Raw genomic sequence first — 24421 nt, 5'->3', positions numbered from 1 at the left:
AAACACAACTTTGTAACATACGAGGGCATTATATGGAATTCTGAAATCCCTCCCATCTTTTTTAAAAAGTGCTAAAACAGTGATGGTTAGTAATTCCCACAATTGTTTAAAGGAGATATTTGCTATTATTGTCTCTATTTGAATTTTGAAAGCCGGTTTGCCTTTTCTTTAGATCACTGAAAGATAAAGAAGGGAAGAACTAGAACTTTGAAGTTGAATTTTGGCGGGCTAGAACTACACGTAAACCAAGTGGTGTGTAGAAGATATTTATGCTTAAATGACCTTTATATCAATTGTTTCTAGAATGTCTTGATGTAAAAGAAGATGGAGGGCTGACATTTCATGGTTGTATAGAAGAAGAAATTCCATTAGCTATAATTTGTATGATTAATCTTTCAAATATCTCTTCTATATAATTATCAAAGCTGCTGCAGTCAGGCCTCTTTTGTGTCTGGATGCTTGATTGTTTTTAAGTCACTCACATAGAATATATGTTATAATGTGGTTAAAATGAAGAATAAAAATCAAGGAGACTGGGATTCAAATCCCTACTGTGCAGTGAATGAACCAGCAGATGACCATGGACTGGCCACTATCTCACAGCCCATGGGCGGCTTCATGCTGGGGTTGTTCCACTCACAAGGCATCTAACCTTCCTCAAAGCTAACTGGGTAGCTCAATGAGCTGAAACACCTAGGGCCCCAGTTCAATTTCCCACTGTTCTCCTGGGAGAAGAGCTATCCTGTCATGTCTTGGGCAGCTGGATGATCCTAGAGTGTCCATGGAAGAAGGAAACCACTTCTAAGTACCCTTATTTCTAGAAAATTCTGAAAATGCTCACCATGTCAGAATTGATTTGACAGCATGTCATTATATTGTCATGAACCTTCCTTAGAGCGTTGTTGTGTGGTGAGGGGAAAAAAAATCACATGTACTGTCTTGGACTCCTTGGAGGAAATAAGGAGGGATTTAATGAAATCAATTGTCGTCGTTGTTTAGTCCTTTAGTCGTGTCCGACTCTTCGTGACCCCATGGACCAGAGCACGCCAGGCCCTCCTATCTTCTACTGCCTCCCGGAGTTGTGTCAAATTCATGTTGGTTGCTTCGCAGACACTGTCCAGCCATCTCATCCTCGGTCGTCCCCTTCTCCTCTTGCCATCACACTTTCCCAGCATCAGGGTCTTTTCCAGGGAGTCTTTTCTTCTCATTAGATGGCCAAAGTACTGGAGCCTCAGCTTCAGGATCTGTCCTTCCAGTGAGCACTCAGGTTTGATTTCCTTTAGAATTGATAGGTTTGTTCTCCTTGCAGTCCAGGGGATTCTCAAGAGTCTCCTCCAGCGCCACAATTCAAAGGCATCAATTCTTCGGCGGTCTGCTTTCTTTATGGTCCAGCTCTCACTTCCATACATCACGACAGGAAAAACCATAGCTTTGACAATTGTACAATGTACCAATTTACATAAAATGCACAATCTAGTTCATCTTCAGATTCTGAGACAGAAAATCTAGATGCATATTCTTGCGCTACGACTGTTTATTACAATGGGGATCATGCAGAGGAGTTCCTTGTCAGATAGGTACTAGGGCTAGTTCTAACCTTGAGGCAATGTGAGGTATTTGCCTCAGATGGTGGTCATTGGGCAGTGGCAGAAAGAAGGGAGAGGAGAAAGTTGTGCCCTGTGTGGACTGTTCTGTGCCACCTGAGTCAATCTGTTCCTTTACATGCAGCAAAGAAGGTATATATCGTGGACCATATCCACCTGCTTTGTACAGTGCTGCCATAATGGCACCTTCTGTTTGTAACCAGGGCAAGTGACAACCCTGGAATTTCAGCATGATGCCCATTCACATATATGGCAAACAGTGAACGATATTTGGTCTGGTCCTACGAAAATTTGCCCACTGTTTTAATTTTCAGCTGTTTTTCTTTAATTAGTTCTTTAATAATGAATTATACACAGTAATTCATTAGAAAGATGAATGATTAATTTATATATAAATTAATCTATTTGTTGTATTGTATGTACGTACGTACGTACGTACGTATGTATGTATGTATGTATGTATGTATGTATGTATGTATGTATGTATGTATGTATGTATGTATGTATGTATGTATGTATGTATGTATGTAGTGTATATATACTGTATATATTGTATAGTGTGTGTGTATATATATATATATATATATACACTATACGACAAATATTTCAAAATCTTGTATATTGATTACATTCTGGTCAACATGAATTATCTCGTATGTAAGCCTTTAAAAATGTATTCTTAATAGTATTTCACTGGACTCAGCATAAATTCCTTTTCGTTTGAGGAAATGATCAAAATCTTGGCAATCCTCTAGGATTACTCCAAGAAAGATCTGCCAGAGAGTGTCAGTAAATATCAAACAGTACAAAGAAGTGATTAGTTAATATCCCCCTGCAGCACCGTTTCAATCTGTGTGGCTACAGAATGAAGCCACAGTTTCAAAGAATCTTTAAGGAACGGTCCCAGGAGTTAACAGGCTTAAACATTAGCTGCTTAACTGTGGCAGAATTTGGACTCACTCCACTAGGAGACACCATTATCTGAAATAAAAGCAGTTAATCTTGTTTTTATCTGAAGGCATTTTAATTTGTTGTTCCTTGCCTTGGAGGGTTTAGGGTTTAAAACAAGTAAGAAGATTATTAATACAATTATTAATTATGATTAATTCTTGCTGATTGTTGTTGCTGCTGCTCTTATTGTTGTTGATTATGATGATACCATTTTAAGAGGTATTTTGCGAAGAAATGCTCCAGGAAATCAACATAGGAGTTTGGAGAGAGAGGGAGATTTTATAAAACAAGAAAGGGATTAATTATGGACATGGAAGTAAAATGGTTTAAAATTCACATAGAATCTGATGGTTGGCAATTCACTTGACTCTAGTTTTTTAGTTCTTATAGGTACTGTAATATGGGGGGGGGGGTTGTATGGTTAACCTTTAGCTCTAGCTCCACCATCTGTTATAAACAAGAACTGCAAATAAAGTACTTGTTCTACCATCACAGTAACAATGATAATCATTTTGTCAATTCTGACTTCCAGCGACTCTTTTTCCAGGGTTTTCTAAGCAGACAATACTCAGAAGTGGCTTACCATTCTTTCTCTGGGGGTGCCCTGGGACTGTGCAGCTTACCCATGGCTACACAGGCTGGCTCTTTTCCCAGTAGGCACACTGTGGGGAATACTAAATTAGCAAAACGGAACAAAAGGAAATAGTTCCACAGTTTGTAAATGTGGAAGTAAGAAGTAACCAAAGCACTGGTAGTTAACACTGGAAGACTTCTATGCCCTGTCATTCACCTTATAATTCATCTTATAGCAACTTTAAACTGCTAAAATGTACTTTGAGTTGGGGCTAATATGCAACACAAATAGTGCATCAATTGATGGAATTTTGGGACTCTTTGTAATTTATTTACACATTTATCATTTGAGATAATGAGGGAAACAAATTTCAACACTGTGGTATATAATGACCATCTCTCTGTGATATTGTTTATCCTAATAGCTATGGTAATACTATGTGCCTTCCCAAATTGGACCTATTTCTGTTCTTTTTGTACCCAGCGACCGATGTGTTCCCATCACTGGTCTTTGTTGGGGATATACTGTACATCCCTGTCTGCTTTCAAAGCCACACCATAGTGTAACTAATCTTATAGGTAATGCGAGAATTAGTATAATAATCTTTTGTGGTTCAGCCATGCATGCACAGCTTATATGAATCAGTCATAACTCTGGATGAAAGCTTCCAATTGCAATGCTCCCTTCTTGGATCAGTGTGCTGGTGTCACGTTACTGATCGTGTGCTTGGACGGCCCTGGTGTGCTGGCAAATAGGCCAGTACAAATGTTGGGGTGAGGGAGGCAGATTTTTGTGATTCCAAAAATAGTCCGATAGATGCAAGGTGGAGTATCTTGTTTTGTGAGGGCCACATTTTTTTTTCAAGTTTAATTTATCAGGAGCAGCAAACCAGTAATGTTTTAAGAATTGTTTTAATATATGATATTTTATATTGCCTTTTAAAATGTTTTTAATGTTTTTAAGTTTTAATATTATTGTACGCCGCCCAGAAGCCACTGGTAATGGTGCGGCTAATAATAATAATAATAATAATAATAATAATAATAATAATAATAATAATAATAATAATAATAATAATAATAATAATACCACCACCACCACCACCACAGGAGGCAGTGGGCAGAGCAGATGCGTTAGTAGATAGGGAGAGAAGACGAGTGGCTAAAAATGTAGATGGAAAGATTAAGAGAAGAGGGAAGAAGACAGCAGGCAGACAGCCACCGAGAGAAACACTGAGTGTATCTACACTACTCAATTAGAGGTCTGTGATACCACTTTTGGTTGTTACATGGCTTGTCCTATAGAATCCAGGGATTTGTAGTTTGGTGAACAGCTTAGAATTTTCTGTTAGAGAGCTCTAGTACACTCCCCCCTCTGAACTACAGCAGAGAGTTCTAAGTGCCACCATAATACATGAAGTTACAACCTTTAAAGTAGTATCAGATCACTTCAACTGTGTAGCCCATTGTTTCCTGAACCTGAAGCTCCCAATATTCTGGGACTACAACTCTCAGAAGTGTATTGGATTTGTTAGCCAGGGCTTCTGGGACGTGTGGTCCAAGAATACCCATTTCACCCCATAAATTCTGGGCTGCTGGTTGCAATGAGTTGTTGGAGGTCTGGGAAACCCTGACATCTGAGCATTCAGCCTGGAGGCAGGTGGTGTATCATGGCCTCTCCCAATTTGAAGAGACCCTTATCCAGCAGGCTGAGGCAAAGAGGCAGTCACGAAAGCAGCAAAATCAGGGAGCTAGACGGGGATTTGACTTCAGTGTGGAAGGGATTGTCACTCTCAAATTGGCCTTCTCAGCTACACTAGACACTGTTCCAAGTCCTCCATGCAGAGCACGTTACCATAGTCTCTTGCGACTGAAGGAAGCCTAATCAAATCATGGTTGCAATGAAATATTTCCTTCCTGCTAAAAAGGTCCAAGGAGGTGTCCTAATGGTTAGATTATCATAGAATACAGTATTTCTGTAGATTTTACAGGAATTAGCATAAGTAGGAATAAGCAGCCTTCCACAATTCAGCACTTATTCAGTCCTCCTCTCAATGGAAGTGCACTTGCATTATGAAAAACCACAAGAGGGAGCAATTGCACAAGCACTATGATTCCGGAAAGAAACCAAGACACATTTTAATTGATTCCACTTAATGAAAAGAATGGTTTAATTTTGTTCTGTATGACTACAAAAGTGCAATGCTGACGGTAACCACAAGGAATGATGCACAAATGACACACTCTACCTACCCAGTGGTAAGGTGGGTTAATGCTACAAAGTTAAAGAGAGGCAGAAATAATATGCTCATTAACTCTGGTTCTTAACAAAACTGCAGGGCTGTAGATGCGTTTAATTTTACTAGCACTGTACTAATTCTTATTCCGGGAATAGGGAACTATATTTCCCCCCTGCTACATAAAGAGGACTTTCTTTGTTCTTGTTTCTACAATTCTGCCCCACTCTCCACCCGCACAGCTACTTTTTTATAAACCTTCTTTGCCTGTTCTGGAGGAGGGTTTTTGTTTTTTACTACCCAAACACTATAGGAAAATTGTGTGTGAGAGAAGTAACCCCATCAGCTGTTTCCCACATACATTTTCTGCTGCATTATTTTGATACTGCACCATTTTGATACTGGACTAGGATTTGAGATAAGGCGATTCAAGTCCCAACGTTGGGCGTGAAACTCCCTGTGTGACCTTATGGCTTCGTCCGGTCACTCACTCTCAGACCAACCAACTTCAGTCTGTCACACAGAAGATGGAACAAGTTTATTTTTTCACAGCTTCAGAGGGTGGGACCAGAATCAATGGATTCAAATTACAAGAAAGGTGATTTTGAACAAACATTAGGAAAGACTTCCTGATAGAGACGCTCTATTCAGTCACTCATATCCAGGTTAGCTTATTGCATGAGGAAGGAGAGGCATCTCTCTTCTCACCATTGTTCTTTTGCTCACAAGAAGTGACAGGTCTGGTCAATCTGTGAAGGCCCTCTTCACAAACTGGAACACAGAGAAATCAAGGCTTTGGCTTGTGTGTGTGGCAAGCCTTCATGAAGCCAACCCAGATACAGCCAGATGCTGAAGGACTAAATAGGACTTAAGAGCTGTTCAACAATGGCACAGAAGCAAATGGACTCTGAAGGTGATGATGGACTCTCCTTCATTGGAACTTTTTCAACAGGCATTGGATGGCCATCTGTCTGAGATCCATTAGGCGTAGATTTTCCATATCTTCCTGGTTGCACTAGTTGATCCCTCCTTCCAGAGCCATCGGAAGAAAGGCAGGATATAAATGTAACTAATAAATAATAATTCCAGAGAGACTAAATGCTGTCTTCATGGCTGAAAGTTCACTTTAGCAAGTATGGTCAAGAGGCCTTGCTAAGTGCATCTACAGAAATTCCACAGCAATCGAGGTGACAATGGGACAGTCCTGTGGCTTGTTCCTGGGCCCAAGGGCCTATCCTGCACCAGCCAGAGCCATCACCCCAAACTTCAGAGGGTGTGTTTGTGCATGAGAATTGCCAATCCTGGAAGCCTCCAGGAATCACTATTACCTTCTAAAGCAGAGGATGGGCCTCTGTATGCGTGCTTGCATCCGTGCGCTTCACAGGTTTATTTTTCAAATTGAAAACTGAGATTCTGGTGATTCCAGTTGTGAAAAGAACAGGAAAAAAATGTTTTTGAAGAGGGTGTGGTCCCAGTAGATTCCTAGAGGCAAAAGCACCCTCCTGTTGTCACCACATGTTCCTGATATAATGTTTAGAGTGTTGAATCAGGACCTGGGAGATCCAGGTCCTGTACTCCTATTCCCTGCGTCTCTCAGTCATGAAACTCACCGGGTGGTCAATTTCTCTAACACCGACCTACCTTACAAGACTGTTGTGAGAATAAATGAGGAGAGCCACATAGAGCTCCTTAGAAAAACAAAATATATAATAAAGTCTTTGCAAAACAGTACCCTTTGCAAAGCCTCGTACCTACCTGTTCTCTTTCTTTATATTCCTGTAGCTCTTCTTCTAAGCTTTCGATAAAAGCATCTTGCACCTCAAGCTTGTTCCTTAGCCTTGCTAATCTTTCAACTACAGTTTCTTCACCTCCTCCATCTATTTCTTTATCTATACAGAGAAATTTCTGTCAAAGCAAACAAGAGCACTGGTGAAAGAAGCCTAAAACTATATCAGACTAGGGCATAACATCTACACCTGATGGTCCCATAACCAAAGGATTTTTGCAACCTGAAATCAGATCCAAATCTGACAACTGTATTTATTGAATACACTTATGAGGCTGAAGCAGAACAGCCGTGGGCAGGGTGAGACCGAAGTGCTCAGGGTTTAAATCTCTACTCACTAGGACTTAAATCCAACAGCCCCAATAGATTCATTGAATCAACTGCTTAATGGCAAGTCAACATTTATGTAAATTCCACTGATTAAATGGATCTTCTCTAAGGGACGCTATCAGCTGGATTCAGACTAAGGTAACTCGCCAGTACAGGTTTGATTCTGCAGAAAGGAAGTTCCCTGACTTCTAGCTGGGAGCTTCCTTTCTGAATAGGAAGCTATGGCAAAACTCTGCTGGGCCTCGAAGCCTTCACAGTTAGTCCTTTTCTCTATATGTGCCACAATTAGATGCATATAAGTGCGGGTCTGTCAGAGAGAACACTCAGAATGAAGCATTATACCAATTGTAGCCCAATTTTTTTTTAAAAAAACCCTACTCTTAGCATTCTATACTGCTCTATGATCTGTTTGTGGACCACTTGAGTCCACCTTATAGATTGCCAAAGGTCTTCATGCTACAACATGAACATCTTTGCAGTAGAATGCACAGTGGGTACTCACACACATGAGCATATTATGGCTTTTGGCTGAAGGTCAGTAGCTGAAGAAGGAGCAGGTGAGATCATGTCCAGCAGCTGCTGCTCTTGTACCTGTCCTTATAGTTATTTATTAACTACTTTTGTAGCTGTGGCTGGTATGAGTCTCAGAAAATTGTGTAAAGAAATATTTGTACAGTACTGACCAAGGAATTTTGCACCTGACCCTGAGAAGTGTTTCAGTTGTACCCTGCCTTACAGGATCATCTTGCCAGTCTGACTCCATGTAGTTACTGCAAATTCTAGCCTAGACCAAGGAAATGGGGTGAGTTGCATCCCACTAGATCTCAGGTACACAAAGCAAACAGAATAACAAGAATTTAAAACTCACGTCATATTGTCCACGGAGAACTGCAAGGGCATCACATAATTGTTGCTGGAAGCTCTGTCGCATTTTGACTTCTTTCTGTAAATATAAGGGGTTATGGGCTGGTGAGAAGAATAAAGTTGCAAAACTCTATGTAGTTCCTTGGAGGGATAAGATGCTTAGGAAATTGGGTACATTACCATCTGGGTAATCTAGTGAAATATAACCATGATATAGCAGGAAGGTAAGATTTAGCAGTGGACATCATTGAAGTGTCCCTGGATGGGCTGATTGTATTAGCTAAATATTAGTTTTTGTTAATGGGTACAGCATTGCAAGTAAACAAAGTATTAATTCTGAAATGGCAAAAAGTCTCTTATTTTTTTATGAGATGGGAAGCAATCCTGATTTAGTGGCCACAAATTATATTAAACTATATTCTGGCATTCCCAAACACTGAAAATACTGCCAAATAGTCATGTCACATCACTAAAGGGCTTGGTTTAAGGCCCTGATCAATTTAGAGCAAAAATAACTTTCAATTAAAATTACACATTTTATTTGCTATAAGAGTAAAGGAGTTTTAGGACTGGTTAGACAGAATCTATGTATTAATAAATGTTATAAAAATTGACAAAAGTTGAAATGATTTAAAATTAAATTGACATTTAGTCTAGGTTTGTCTGGCAATAGATTATAGTGGAGATGTACATCAAGGATAATTAGCTACTGTCAGGGTCTGAGGAAAAGCAGGATGAACAACATTATGACAGATTTTAAAGAGTGGAGTGGTGAAAACCTATGTTCAGATTTAACATCATATCCATGATGGACAGACAGGTCTGTATCCATATCTGCAGGTATATTTGGTTATTTATTTAATCAAAAGTTGTGGTTCTTCAAGAGATGATACATAATTTAAGAAAATGCTTTTTAGGAATGACTAAAGAGATATACTGAGTAACTTAAATAAGTTTTTAGGGAAATAGGAATGAACTCTTTAAGAACTATATATATCAATATGTCTATATCTAAAAGAGTGGTCTGTTATGGAATTATTTATTTCCTTCTTATTTTCAGATACTGATGCTAAAGAAAGACTTAGAATAGTTAACTTGTACCTGCTTATAATAGTCTTCAATGTATTTCAGCCTGTCACTCATTGCTAGCCCGAGATTGGAGGCATGCTCTTGTATTTTTTCCTCATACTGGACTCTAAGGATCTTTTTATACATTGCAAACTCATCACAGAGTGAGTTTGCGAACTGAGAACATAAAAAGACAAATGTTACAGGTATTGAAAATAACTTCTAGTGTAGCTAGTTCACTTTACAGAAGGTACTAAGTAAATGTGCTTGCACCCACCCACACATCCACACACAAATGCCAGACAGTGTGACCACTTGCACATAAAAGAGGACACAGAATGATATATCATGTGTGCATTTTAATTTTACATTTACCGTATTTTTTGCTCCATAAGACGCACCTCTCCATAAGACGCACTTCATTTTTAGGGGAGGAAAACAAGAAAAAATATTCTGGCAATTTCAGCCTGCTGGGCCTGCGGGGTGGGGGTGGGGTAGCCTCAGAAGGGTCTGAGAGTGCCTTCCAGGACCCTTTGGAGGCTCCCCCACCCCCACAGGGCCAGTGGGGGCAAAACTGCCAGCTTCCAGGACCCTTCTAAGCCTCAGAAGGGTCCTGGAAGGTCGCAATTTCATTCCGGCTGGCCCTGTCGGGGTGGGGGGAGCCTCCAAAGGGTCCTGGAAGGCACTCTCGGACCCTTCCGAGGCTCCCCCCACCATCCCCCCGCTGGGCCCTGGGGAGCCCTGTTTTACAGTATTCGCTCCATAAGATGCAGACACTCCCCCCCCCTTTTTGGGGTGGAAAAGTGTGTCTTATAGAGCAAAAAAAGGTATATTTTTGCAGTTCCTGCAAATATTTTTGCAGGAAATTAAATACAAATACATCTTACTAGTGATGTACCCTGTCTTTGGTACATCGCTGGGACAAAGAAGTAAAAACAAACCCAATCAGCAGCATTGCTGGGGTAACCACAGGTGGAAGCAAAGAGCTCTGAGGTATTAACAAGGGAAAGCAAGACCCCCTGGGTCCTTCCTGTTACACCAGGTGCTTTCGTATTGCAGTTGGAAGCAGGGAAAGTGAAAGAAAAAATGAGGAGGAGTGGAGAAAAAGAAAGAAAAGCCAAGGAAAATTAAAAAAGAATTTCATGCTACAAAATTATTAATTAAATCATCAAAGTCTTGAGGCTGCAGAGTTGCTGAGTCCTAGTAACAGAGGCAGAAAGAAAGGAGAGAAAGTATTGAAGTTCACGCCCCCTGCACTGCCTTTTTAAGACGGAATCAAAGACAACTGTGTCCATTACCCTTTTAAATTCCCTCCCTCACTCCATTCCCTGTGACTGACTTAAGAAGCCAATTGGGACTTTTTCCTTAGGGTTGAAAAATGAGGGGAAATAAGCACAAAAATAAAAGAGAACAACCAGCTTGGCCAACTGTCCTTCCTATACCGTTCCGTCAACGATCTAGCCTTATGATTTGGGTTTCTCTATTGACAGAAATAGGGTTTTCACAGAGACCTGGAAATAGACACATATCATCATAGATTCCAACAGGTATCTGTTAGAGTGTCTCCAAACGAGAACAGGGCAGGTTGGTGTGGTTTTGAGTGCCCTCTGTCCAGACACAGATCAGGTCAGGAGGCCAATAAGTCAGAATTGACTTGATGGCATGTAAACATTCTCAGTCATTTTTACATACCATCAAGTCAATGCTGACTTATTGGCGGGCCTTTCCAGAGTTTTCTAGGTATACGTAGAGTACAGTACTCAGAAGTATTTCACAATTTCCTTCTTCTCGGGTGTGTGTGTGTGTGTGCGCCCTAGGACTTTGCAGCTTGCCCAAGGCTACATAGGCTGGCTGTTCTTCTGGGAGGCATAGTGGAGAATCAGACTCCCAACCTCTGGCTCCGCAGTTAGTCACTTAATTCACTCAGCTATCCAGCCAGCTGTGCAGACCTTTACATCTTTAAAACCTGGCAACAAATGGAACAGACATACAGGCACCTGGTCACAAGTCTTGCTGGTACAGTAAGATGAAGAGTGCACATCCTTGTACCTTGGTATATCTTACTTACTATGTCAGAAGGACTGTGACCAGATTACCTGTATGCCTTCTCAGTCTGCTGCCTGGTGCTAATTTTGTACGGGAAGCATCAGAGTTGCTTCTGTTTGCACCAGAATTGCCACAGGTGAATTTGAGGTATTTTTAATGCCCACATGATGTAAAGGTCTATGCAAATCAGCCATCTCCCCACCCCGACCCCCAATCTGGATATTTTCCCCTTGCTGCTGGGGACCACAATGATTTGAATTGTGTTTTGCCTGTGTGATTGTTTGTTTCATTCTACAGATGCACTGGGGGGACATGACTTTGGGTGGCCTTCTGGTCATGTTCTAAGTTGGAGTGTGATGTCTTGGGATAGCAGGAACACCCAACTCCACATTCTTTCTCCCTGATTGCCCCAAAGTATTTTTTGTTCATTTTTAAAACAAATGGTCACTGGATGGCTACATAAATCACCTCTGCACATTTTTTTAAAAAAAATCAGTATAAAATCAAAACAACTCCAACAAACTCCTGCAGACTCCTATATTTCCATGGCATGTGTGTGCATTTGTATGTATACAGTGAACTTTTCCCTTTTCCCCTACCACCATACAACCTTTTAAACAGTCCAGCAGCTACACAGCATACAGGAGGGAAGTATCAATGGAAGGGAGACTGTGGACATGGATTGAACCACATCGGTCTGAGAGGCCACTGTGAACACTGGCACCAAAACTCAGGGGTTTTGTGTGGTCATCTAACCCTAATGCAGTCGTAAAAAAGACTGTGAATCGAGCCAATTTAAAGCCCAAACTCAGCCTGCCAATGAACTTGCACCCTGGACTGAAGATCTTTCCAAACACAGGATATCTTCAGACAGAGCACTGTCCTGTGAAAGCCCTTCCAAGAAAGGCTGGTTGTCTGTGATATAGGATTTACTAGGCAATACATGTCCAATCCCAGCAAAATAGGCAGGAAAGGGTCTGTCCCAAATTTTTTTTAAAAATGCACTTACACGTGCTATCTACTGGTTAGAAATGAAGAATTAACAAAATGAAAATAAAAGCCAGTGAAAATATTATCAAGCAAAAAGTATGTAAGTTCTAGACTTTAGTGACTGAAATACAGCTATAGCCATTGCATATAGTTCTTTTATAAAGATTAACTCATGTAAATGACTCAGAGCTTGGAACCGTTATTATTCTGAACTGTAGTTCCCAGAATTTCCCAGCCCAATGGCAGCAGCATTTCAACAAATTACAGTACTGTACATGACTTCAGCACCTCATATGTATTGCAACAAAGCTGTGTCTGATGCTTGGTAGAAAAAGAACTTACCTGTAACAAATGTCTTGTTGTTGCTGTAAACTCTTTCAGATCTCCTATTTCACTTATATCAGTTTGAGTGGCATGATCAGAAATTGCAAAGCCAATTTTTAGGTTGTCTGAAATGCTAGGCCTACAGATTAAAACAAAACAAAAAACATAAATTGCTCCAAATAGGAAGTAATATTTTATATTAAGCTTGAAGGAGCTACTATCTGAAAAAAACTATCAATTACTCTTTCACTTATCAGCACCTCAAGAATAAACACCACTATTTGGAAATCCCATGCCACTAAATCTACATTTGATTTATTTGAAAAAAAACCTAGAACTGCTGACTGAGGCCCAAAGTGGAAAACCACAGCCTTTCAGTAGAACTTCCTATGAGGAACTGATCATTTTTCCTCGTGTAATGTGTCATGTAATTGCAGCATCTTTGTTGTTGTTGTTTAGTCATTAAGTCATGTCCTAGCTAAAATAATAACATTTTTTCAGCATTATCCCATTCTTTCTCTCAGCGCAGTTTACACTGGACTTCTAGCCATTGAACTTTTCAAGACTATGACTCACAGACTGCCTCAGCCAGCATCGCCAGCCACTGGGAGATCCTGGAAGTTGTCGTTTAAAAGGGTAACATTTCCAAGCTCTGCTTCTAGATAGACTTCCATCTCACTGTCATTCTGTGGTTAGCTAAGATTTAATAATTTGCCACTGTCATACACCCCCAATCCATTCATGAGATGGGGGACCCCGCATGGCAAAGCACTTGAATACAAATGCTCAGTGTGTAGTGACACCTGCTGTGTGAAATATCTTGACACAGCCTTCATTTGTGAGAAAGTTACCACCACCCCTTTCTTCATTTCCCTGGTTGTACTATGTGAAGAGGCAATCATTTAGATTAATAAGGGCTTTTGTGGGGGTAGGTTTATAACATCACAGAATTCTCATGAAGGTGGTTACTATTCTAAGCATGGCTGGATTTTCCAGCTCGAAGCAACAGGTGTGCTTGGCAGTTGCTTAGTTCTTTAGCTGTGGAATCACTAGAACTGAGTCAACATGTACGTCACATGAGCTAAACTTAGTTCATTCGGACAGGGAACTCTTAGCGTGACACTGTGGGAAGACAAGGTTGGAACAAATGTTAGTCTATTTTTTAAAATAGCCTTTGACGTTCACATCTCCCAGGTTGGATTTCTGTAACCCACAAGTGTTCCCCGTACGTTAATCACGTCATATATGAAACTGAAATGGCAGCGTGAGAAAGTTTGCCATCCACATTTTAAGAAAAAGGAAAATGGAGGTATTTCCAGGTTCTGAATCTGTTTCAGAAAAATAATTAAGTTTTAAGTCATATTACCTCAGGCAACATGAGTTACTACCTTTATTTTTTTGTTTTCTATTATATGTGTTGTAACCACTCAGAGTAGTGCTTCAATATTAGTGGGAGCAGGAAAGAAAGAAAGAAACAACATGGTAAAAATGTTTTGTTTGTTTTTGGAAAAACTACATTTCACAGAAGCTTTTAGCTGGTGTGGCCATGGGCGGCGGCGGCGATCTGAGTGTTGTAGCTCTGAGCTCTGCACTGTAAATATTTATCTTGTCTATGGCAAAATGGCAGCAGTGCTTGACAGAGATGGACGTATTACATAGTGGTCCACGTATAAGATGATACTTGTGTCTAAAATCTTTAGACTAAAAATTGGGGGTTGTATTATACATGGAAGTAAGGAGGGGGCAAAGGAATAAAAGCGCTTTGATCCCTGCTTTCAGGCCTTTGATCCCTGCACCAATACTGTGGTGCTTTGATCCTGGCTTTCCCCCTCCACTTGCTAAGCCCCGCTTAGATTTCTTAATTTTGGGTTAGAAAAGTGGGGGGTGTCTTATACATGGGGGCATCTTATACATGGAAAAAAATATCTTGGTGGATTTCCTGTGGTGTTCTACTGGATATTATAAGATGAAGAATGAATGCAACATGAAATAAGTAGCCAACATGGAAACCCTCTAACTTTTTCTAGTTCGATCTGTTAAAAGGGTACAATGCTGCACCACTATAAACAAGAGAAAGAGGGAGAGGCGAACATAAATGCAATGCTAATTCTGAATGAGCCGTGTAAAGCCCATAGAAGAGGAAGACGTGCATTCATCCACCATCACACACAGAGACTGTAATCCTGTTGCTTAGCATAGTAAGTCACTCGACAGTATGCTTATTGAATCAATGGGGATTTAGTGATTCAACTGTTACATAAATTCCATTGATTCAAACTGCAACTTACTGTGTTAAAGCAATTCGTAATTAGCGCAGGCCCACTTGAATCAATGAAGCTTGTGGAAGAATTGTCTCACTCGATCACCACTGTTTCATTCAGCCCACTCTAATGCAACTTAATGTGCTGAGCAACCAGATTTTAGCCATAGTATTAGCAATACACAGTTTATTAAAATAAGTACAATAGATATGGAAGAGTGTGCATTATGTTCCTTTTTCTTTTCCTCAAATTCAAATCCCTGAATATCTTTGGTTAAAAACCTTTTAATGTGAAAAAGCCAACTGGAACATGAAGGATCCATGAGGTTGTTGCTCCGACCCACAGGCAGTCAGTGACGACTTGTTCCACTCATAGTTATTTCAACATTGTAAATACTGTATCCTTGATTCCATTCACATTTATGCATATCACTACTAGCAGGTATCAATGCATGAACGTGAAGCACCAGCTTACAGCAGAAGTTGGAAATGTGACTTTTAAAATTGCCACTCCCAGTATGCTTGAATGAGTGTGACTAGATTCCAGGTAAAACCAAGTACTGTGTTGCATTTGAGCCAATGGCCAATGCTATATGCAAATTCTCTGTGCGGTTCCATATCAATGGAAACCTGGGGTCACTTCTTCATAATCACATGTAGCAAACATGCTCTTGTGTATCAGTTACTGTCTCTCTCAGCCTAACCTATCTGATAGGCTTGTTGTAAGATGCTATGGAGACAACTGCTGGATTGTAACATTTATTTTGGTACCATGCCTGCTTCTGAGGGTAATTTCTGAGCACCAGTTTTAATTTAACAAGTCCTAAAGAGCAGGCTCCAAAGCATTTAATGGACAGCCTTTCCCCAGATGGCCTCATCTACCTCACCAGCTTTCACTCCCACATAGAGGCATATTGCCTTCATCTACTAACCACCAGAGAGTTTTCTGCTATGGAATGCCCTTTCAAAGTACATCTGCCTAAATCTCTTATGAATGCTTATTTATCAATGAACATTCTCACAGCCAACCTCTGTGCTCTTAATTAGATCCCTTATTCCTAGATGCCTAACAGGATATTTCAGTAAAAGCAAAAGGAGACAAAAAAAAACTGGTACAAAGATTAGGCTCAGGTGAAGATCTTTTAGTTTCCATCCCACCTTATCTTTTTGTATCTTTGGCTGTATCGATGTTTCAGGTTTTTGCCTAGCTTTAGTTTTGCACTTTCTCCTGTTTTTTCCTACTCTTTTCCTTGTTTTTTTTTTAAACTTCTGTTGGTTTTGAACTTGTGATTTATATAATAACTATTATGTTTTAAGCATGCTTGTGTGGGCCAGGGAGTGAGGTGTATAGATACTTTAACTGGAGAACAAATAAAATGAAAAGGGACCATGCATACAACTTCAAACTTTTGTGAGAAAGGAAGTATTTAAAATATGATTATAAGAAGAAAATAATGTGTGCACACAGAAGATCGAGCCTTCCAGAGAACCTCTAAAGAACCCTCAACCTCCTGCCTTTCTTAAATCCCCTTTTGTGAGACTTCCTGATTATTCCTTGTAGGCAACTTATTGAAATATTACCGGTAATCATCTTCTAGTTCATCTAAGCAGCAAGGCATTCCCAGAAGCTCTAGGATGTTTGGGGAGATGCTCAGCTGTCGTGTGGACTGCAAAGCCTGGGCCCGCTCAGTTACACCCATGTTGTCCTGTTCTTGGGCGAGATAGGCAGAGGCAGGAATTGATGTTGCTTGGGCCATCTTCCTTCTAGCTTCCCCTGGAATCTTTGGAAGAATGTTAGCAAGGAGCCAACCGTGGGATACCATGGCAACGTGACAGAAATTCTGTATTTACCAATGATGTTCTGTTTTTCTTGAGAGAAGGAGGCCAATAGGAAGGCTCTGCTCTCCACAACCAGGAGAGAGTCTTTACATTTTTTTTCCAAATAACAGTGGGACTCCTAAACTAAGTTACTGGGTTCTTCCATTTGAAATAGAGAAACCAAAGGCCCAATCTGTCAACCATTTGCTGGGACAGGTGTAATTCTGTTATGGTAAATACAATGACACCATGTGAAAAAGGACAAGGACAATAGGAAACCCGCATGGCTAGAGTGAGTGCTTTATAATCCGCTCCAGAATTTTGTCTGGGATTGATGTCAGGCTGACTGATCTAAAGCATGCTGCTTATCTAGAGTTCCCAGGTTCTTCCTTTTTGCCTTTTTTGAAGATAGGGATCTCCTTCAGTTATCTGGCACTTCACCCATGTCCATGATTTTAAAAAAAACCACAAAAAAAACAATAGGTAGTGTATCTGAGAGTTTTCAGCTAGTTCCTTCAGTACTCTTGGATGCAGTTCATCCAGCTCTTGGGATTTGAACTCATTCAAAGTTGTGAAGTATTATTTGGCTATTTGTTTATTAATCTCAAACTGCAATCCTATCCCTCCCACTTGCCTAATTCCTGCTATTTGCACCTCCACAAATTCTTGTATAACAAGAATTTGTGCAATTATTTGCCCACTCTCATGAAAAAAGATGCAGAGCAAAGATTCATCTGATCATTAGCTGTGTGTGATGCTTTAATAATAATTAATGCATAGAGTGTAGTAGGATAGGACACCTGAGCACAAGTTGCTAAGCCAATAGACATATTACACTAACTATCAATTATGGCGATCAAGTCACAGGGAAATATTATGCTAACTATTAATATTAATGATTAGAATTAGATTTAGTGAATATATTTTATACCCAATATGAGCCACTGCCCAGCAGTTATCAAGTTCCATTTTGAAGAGAATGTGCACATGGCTGTTATTGGCGTTTGCTCAAATTACACAATGGCACATTTGTACAGGACATGCCTCTGTCAGACACCCTATTGCAGTTGGTTAGTTTTAAGCAAGTTGCGATTTAGGAATGACATTCATAAGGAAGACAAAACAAGCCTATATATATTCACCCTGAACCAAGTCCTAATGTGCTCAGGAGAAACCAGGTTATCAGACTGCAGTCTAAGCGTCCTATGACGCATTATGTTTGCACCTCCAACCTATGAGGTAGAGCAGACTGCAAGGGATTTTTCATCCACATTCCTCCAAGATAGCATGTCACCACCCATGTATTACTATCTGGTGTGAAGAATCCAGACTTGTGGCTTTTCATGGGTGGAGAAGATTGATTCCTTTTCTGGAGCTTCCATAAAATTTCCTTAAACCAGTTTGGCATATTTGCCAGGTAGTTCAGAGAATAGGTTAACATTCCAGGCTAGGAAAAGAATTAAAGAAACTCCCATTTCAAGTTCAGATTATCTATTAAAGGCTCAAGGGAAGAGAGGTTCAGAAATTGTCAGTTGTTTTAAAATACCAGTAAAATAACAGAGCCAGATAACGAGATTGAGATTACAATTAGACAAAGGCATAATACGTGTTTTAGGTTTTACTGATCTGAATAAAAGAGTTTTAAGGTGATTCTTAGTTTTCTACTGAGATCAGTGGATTTTGAGTATTTTAATCATATCAAGCTTTGTCTATGCATGACACCCAATATCTTATTTAATTTAAAGAAGAATGTATGCTCAGATGTGGAAAACTGAATTGTTATTAAAGACAGGGTGGAGCAAGTTTGCAAGTTACATAATGATAGTTTAAGATGGCTTTCCACTAAGGAAGTAATAACTGTATTATGGTTAATTATGTCTTTGGTTGTTGTTTTTGCTACCTAGAAACCACAAACACCCTTCAATTTTTATTTACATATCTATCAAGGCATATACTAAAGTTTAGTTGTCTCTACTCCACTTCTCGTGTAGCCAAAACCACAACACAAGTTTTGGGATCTTGAGTCTTCCAGAAGAACAGAGAATCTTTAAGAAATAATAATAAATAGGAACATGACAACTGTAGACACTAAATGCTGACTGCTGGGGGAAACCAGTGGGGTGGTGGGGATGTATGTAATGAAACATACTGAAGAAAGGTTGTGGCTGTTAGCCTTGAACCCTGAAGAAGAACACTCTAAAGTGTGACATAGTGTTGCAGGTCCAGTTGCAATGATTTCACACTCTAGTTTCCCAAAATCTCCTCTTTACTTCATATTCCTCTCATCTGAGTTCAGGAAGATGCTTCCATAAATAAAGATCGGTAATCTAATAAATAAATAAATTGGTGGCAGGCAGCTACTAGATTTAAAGGTCGGAAAGTTACTTTCTGCAAGGATCTTTGCTACTGTTATAGTTACAAACTTAGTTACGGTGGCGACCCAATTGATTAAAGATCTCCAGAACATCCTACCTTGAACATCCTGCTCAGAGCTTACAAGCTAAAGGTCATGGTTCCTTTATTGGGTCAATGCATCTCTCACCAGGTCTCACTCTTTTCATACTGTCTTCCATTTTTTTCCTAGCATTACAATTCCCTTTTTTCCTGAGTCTAGCCTTCTCAGTATATTTCTCAGATACCATAATCTCAAGTTAATCATTTTAGGTTCTAGTGCTAATTTTATCTCCTAGACTAGTTTATGGTTCTAATAGGGTCTCTGTAAGTTGGAAGCAACTTGATATCACATAACAACAGCATAATTGCAAACACCCGCATAGTAAGTTACTATTATAGTTTCTTTTTGAAAGTTGAAGTTCTAAAATCATTAATTTTGTATATTTTTTTAGAAATTGGAATGCTACAAGCCACTGGATTCTGGCACAAAACACACATGTCTACCTTGCTGTCTTGTCAATATTCATGAAATGCAGCACAAGCCAGCCCTGGAACCATGTGATATTCCTCCTCCACCATTTAGTCAGACCAAATCGCAGCAACTATAAAGTTAGGCATATGTTACATTAGATAAATGTAGTTATTCTTTCTTAAGTTACAGCCATAATGCATTGTAGTTTTACCTTAGTTATTTTAAAAAATAATGGCAGCCTGTTATTTTTCAGGTATAAGCGAGAATACTAGCTTATATTCTGAATATACTAGTTTATATTCTGTTTAGATAATAGCTAGAGAAATGCAGCTTGGCATTTGGGCTGGAAAACAGGATTGATATCTGAGTCTAACAGGTGACTATCAAGAATGATCCTAGTGTAGAAGGCAGTGGGTGGTAATTATATTGTTACTTTAACTTGTAGAGTAGAACTGCTCATTTGACTGTCCACTTCCACATACTTATACTTATAAACAAGGTGATATCATAGAAACACTAAGCATCCTCTCTTTCCTTGCACAGAAGCTATTGCTGTAAAAAGTCTGCCCCTGCACTTTGGGCAGTGGAAGGAAATGTTACAAACAATGGCCAGAGTCCAACTGGATTTTTGCATGTCAAGAGGAACTGCAGAAGTTGCCACAGCTAATTGACAAAGTGCTGTTCGCATATCTGATCGTAGGCCTGAGTGAGTGCAGGGTGTGTGCCTCTCTAACACACGCAGTACCTGGTCATTTAGCTGAAGAAACATCTGTGATCCCTCTTTCATGTTTGTAAATATCCAGTAAAGTTTGGCTATCATGTGATCCCACTGACAGCGTCTGTGACTACTGCCTGAACAGAGGTTCGAAAAGTTACTTTTTCAGAGTGCAATCCCGGGATTCCCCCAGACAGCCCTGTCAGTAACCACGCTGGCTAGGGATGTTGGGCTCATCGTTCACAAAAGTAATTTTTCCATGTTCTATTTGACATGTGCTCAGTGACTGATGTTTAAAGAACATAAATGATATAGTCTGTCTCAAATCCAGTAGTAAGTCGCAACTAGAGCAGGCCAATGGAATCACTGGGGATTTGGCAAGTTGGCTTCTCCATATGTTCCACTGATTCAGCAGGCCTACTCTAGTTGTGACTTACAGTACTACTGGATTTCAGTCTAACTAATACTGAGTGTGTGGTACGTATCTTAACTGAGCAGGGGAATAGATAAAACAAACTGAAGCATTTCTGCTTTTCTACTTGTAAATGACCCATCTGCAGTATGTGTTAGTCATAAGAAAGTCACTCATAACAATGTTTTGCCAGTGCTATTTGTACAGTTGAGGTTTGCCTCCTGCATGATCTGAATGTTCACTATAAAGTGCCCAGTAAGTGGTGATTACTGTGCCAGCAGAAACCTTATGTGCAAGAGATATTTTTGTCTGCAGAATCACAGGCTGTGACAGCTTGCATAATATACTATCTTCTCTTGGAAATACATAGTAGAGATTTTTTTAATAGGTTGTAGTGGCAGGGACGGTACTAAAATGTATGAGAAAAGCAGTTTTTCCTTACTTTTTTTTTAATTTGAAGACTATGTACAGTTTCTCTCCCAATATTCAAAGGTCATGCATATTTTCAAAGTCATCATGTTGTCCACAAATAATATGTAGCAACATAATATAAATCTCAATGCAAGGTTGGAGTTGGGCACCTCCTATTCTGTAAACTGAAACTGAACTGAGTTGTCAAGGCACTTGAGAGAAAGCAATGCGTCAACTTGCCTCTAGATTGTCTTTGCTGAGGCCCTTTTCTGACTATAACATGATCATTTAGGTGTCCATCAATGAAGAATGTACAGTATGAAGTTCTCGGATAAACATACCAGAATATTCTCCGTTAGTGAGCCTGAACCTGCATGGATGAATCTTTAAATACCTAAACGGCCTGGGTCCGATCTATCTCAAGGATTGTGTCTCCCTTTATGAGCTGCTCAGGTTGTAAGATCATCAGGGGAGGCGTATCTCTTGATCCTGCCACCGTCACAGGTGCATTTTGTGAGGACACAGACTCTGAAACTCTCACCCATGGGAGGCCAGGCCGGCCCATCTTTGCTGTCCTTCCACAATCAGGTGAATACTTTTCTCTTCAGGCAGGCTTTCCCTTAGTGACTGGCTGTCTGAGAGGATTTTTAAAAACAGATTGTTGTGCCTTGTTGCTTTTTAGTATTGGTTTTCTTTACCAGTTTAAAGATATTTGTTTAATTCTTTTTAAATAGTTGTATACTTACTGTTTTAAACTTTTAAATATTGTCTTTTTAATGATGAAAGCTGCCTTGAGTCCTTTTTAAGGAGAACAGTGGCGTAAATAAAATAAATAAATAAATAAATAAATAAATAAATAAATATGTGCCCATCATTTTCTATTAGCTGAGATGCAGACATGATCTTCTACTACCTCAGGTCTCATTCTTCTTTCTGAGTTTAGCTGTGGTCTTCAGAAAATAGATTTCACAGCAATATTATTAACACAGGGCATTGTGGGGTGATTTGGTCTTGAACAGGCAGTAATGATCCGTCAGTTATACAAACACAGAGGGAAAAAAGGATATACAGTAATATCAATAGGCAGCTGCCTGCTTTTTTGGACTTTCTTTGGGATCATGGCCATGAAGACTGTTGTGAGGACCTACATTAAAAAACTTAGCCCACACCATTGGTTGCCATCCTTGTACTTTATTAATTACTCTAAAATATACTGAAAATCAAGCCTACATTTTATTCCTAAAGCAGACTTTCTTGTTAAAGATCACATTTTACGTTACTGATAAAATTGCCCCCACCCAAGAATGTGCCTACTTCATTTACGGGCACTCTGGTTCTAAAAATAAGCCTAGCACAGTTGCACCATCATGAAAACTATCTCACAAACCCACATGGTGACATTTTGCTGGCATGGCAGCCACCAGAGCATTCTTTCTTGACTGGTGCTGCACAGTGAGTGGGTGGGTCCTTACCAAGTCAGTTGCTAATTTCATTTATCCAAACCACAGATAATGGTAAAAATAGAAAAATAAAATAAATGTATCTATTAAATAAATAAAAACTACAAAAATGTAGTTTATTAGACATCCTTCTAGCCATATTTCACAGTTAGCCCTGTAATATCTTTGTGTGATATCTTTCTTCTAGCAAATAACTGTATGATACAGCAGGTTCACCTATGTGTTTAATTGGCCTGGCCAGATGGTAACATCAAAGGTAGCCAAGTGTGTTTTCGTCCCCCTGGTAATCCACATTAATTCTTCACTTGCTCTTTGACATTCACCCAAGAGATAACAGTGAACAAAAGGAGCTACAGAGATTCTGCAATCCATCTAGTAGTTGTATTGCATTTGAAAATAAGGAACAGGCACAGTCCTACTATTAGACAGGATGAAGTAGTCACCTCAGGTAACACATGTTGGTGCTGGGTACCAAGTTTAATAGCAAAGAGCAGAAGCATGTTCAGGAAATGCAGCTTACAGTAGCCAGACAACATAATGTTGTGTGCAAACTTAAGTCTGCTGATGTTCAAGCCAGAGAATGCCTCTTAAAAGCAGTGGAATTTCTGTGTGTAAGTAGTGAATACAAACAAGTGGAAAGGACAATTTCACATATAATGGGCCATGTTTGTGGCATATGAAAGAATAAAACATTTTATTCTGCATGTGCCGTTGGGGACTACTACCCACTGCATCAGTCTTAACTGGTGTATCTGGTGAAGCAAGGTGCTGGCTGGATAGCGCAGTAAGTTGGAGATCTGGTTAGGAGATCAAATGCCCACAGTGCATCCTGAAAGAGCCAGCCTGTTAGGCCTCAGGCAAACTGCAATGTCCCAGGGTTGCCCCCAGAGGAAAGGAATGGTAAACCACTGATGAGTCTACCTAGAACAGGGGTGTCCAACCTTTCACCTTCCCTGGGCCACATTAGAAGATGAAAACTTGGTTTGGGCCCCACATAAATTTGGTTTGGGCCACATGGGGGGACAGCCCTAGCCATCCTCCACAGCCCTGCTCCAAGCGCGCTTACTGGCAGCTGTGATCTCAGACAGCAGAGGCTGCCAGCTTCGACTCTGGCAGCTTTATGGGGCCGGGAGGGGGTCCACCTATTGATGGGGACGGCCCAATGCAGTCCCACAACCACCCTCTCCCCCCACCTCCCGCTCCTTCCTTCCTTCCCTTTCTCCCCCCCACCATTGTGACATGCCCCAGCCGCATTTCGGCCGCAAGCGCCGGCAGTGTAACTTGAAACTTTGGAATTTCTTTAAAAATAAAAAATTGCACTGGGCCGCATTATGAGCCGACCTGGGCCGCATGCGGCCCTTGGGCCACAGGTTGGACAAGCCTGACCTAGAAAATCCTGAAGAGGGTCACCACGAGTCAGAATTGACTTGACGGCACACAGTTATTACATACTATTGGTGAAGTGGGCTGCAGTTCACAAATACAGTGGTGCCTCGCATAGTGAGCGCCTCGCTATGCGATGAAACCGCATAGTGAGGGGTTGCTGGCCATCGCCGGAGCGTTCGCTCAGCGATGGCCCCTATGGGCTTTTTTCGCTATGCGATGATCGCGCGGACGCGATCAAAGCATAGCGAACAGCTGATCGGTGGTTTCAAAATGGCCACCGCTAAAACAAAATGGCGACCGCTGTTTCGCCTCGCTAACGA

At 40.3% G+C, this 24421-nt stretch overlaps 1 protein-coding gene across 1 annotated transcript in view; it reads right to left on the bottom strand.

Annotated features, from left to right (window-relative positions):
- Positions 1-23724, bottom strand: part of C6H10orf67 (chromosome 6 C10orf67 homolog) — a 53287-nt gene extending 29563 nt beyond the window's left edge. Inside the window, exons 1-5 of the mRNA XM_020802025.3 lie at positions 16615-23724; positions 12792-12912; positions 9447-9590; positions 8350-8424; positions 7121-7270 (exon numbers count right to left, since the gene is read on the bottom strand). Of these exons, the coding sequence (XP_020657684.3) occupies positions 7121-7270; positions 8350-8424; positions 9447-9590; positions 12792-12912; positions 16615-16856 (732 nt within the window). The 5' untranslated portion in view covers positions 16857-23724. The remainder of the gene's footprint in view (positions 1-7120; positions 7271-8349; positions 8425-9446; positions 9591-12791; positions 12913-16614) is intronic.
- Positions 23725-24421: the final 697 nt, after the last annotated feature.

Source organism: Pogona vitticeps, chromosome 6, assembly GCF_051106095.1.
Source record: "Pogona vitticeps strain Pit_001003342236 chromosome 6, PviZW2.1, whole genome shotgun sequence".
Lineage (NCBI taxonomy): Eukaryota > Metazoa > Chordata > Lepidosauria > Squamata > Agamidae > Pogona > Pogona vitticeps.
The sequence above is the reverse complement of the archived record's forward strand: the minus strand, read 5'-3'. Positions and strand labels throughout refer to the sequence as shown.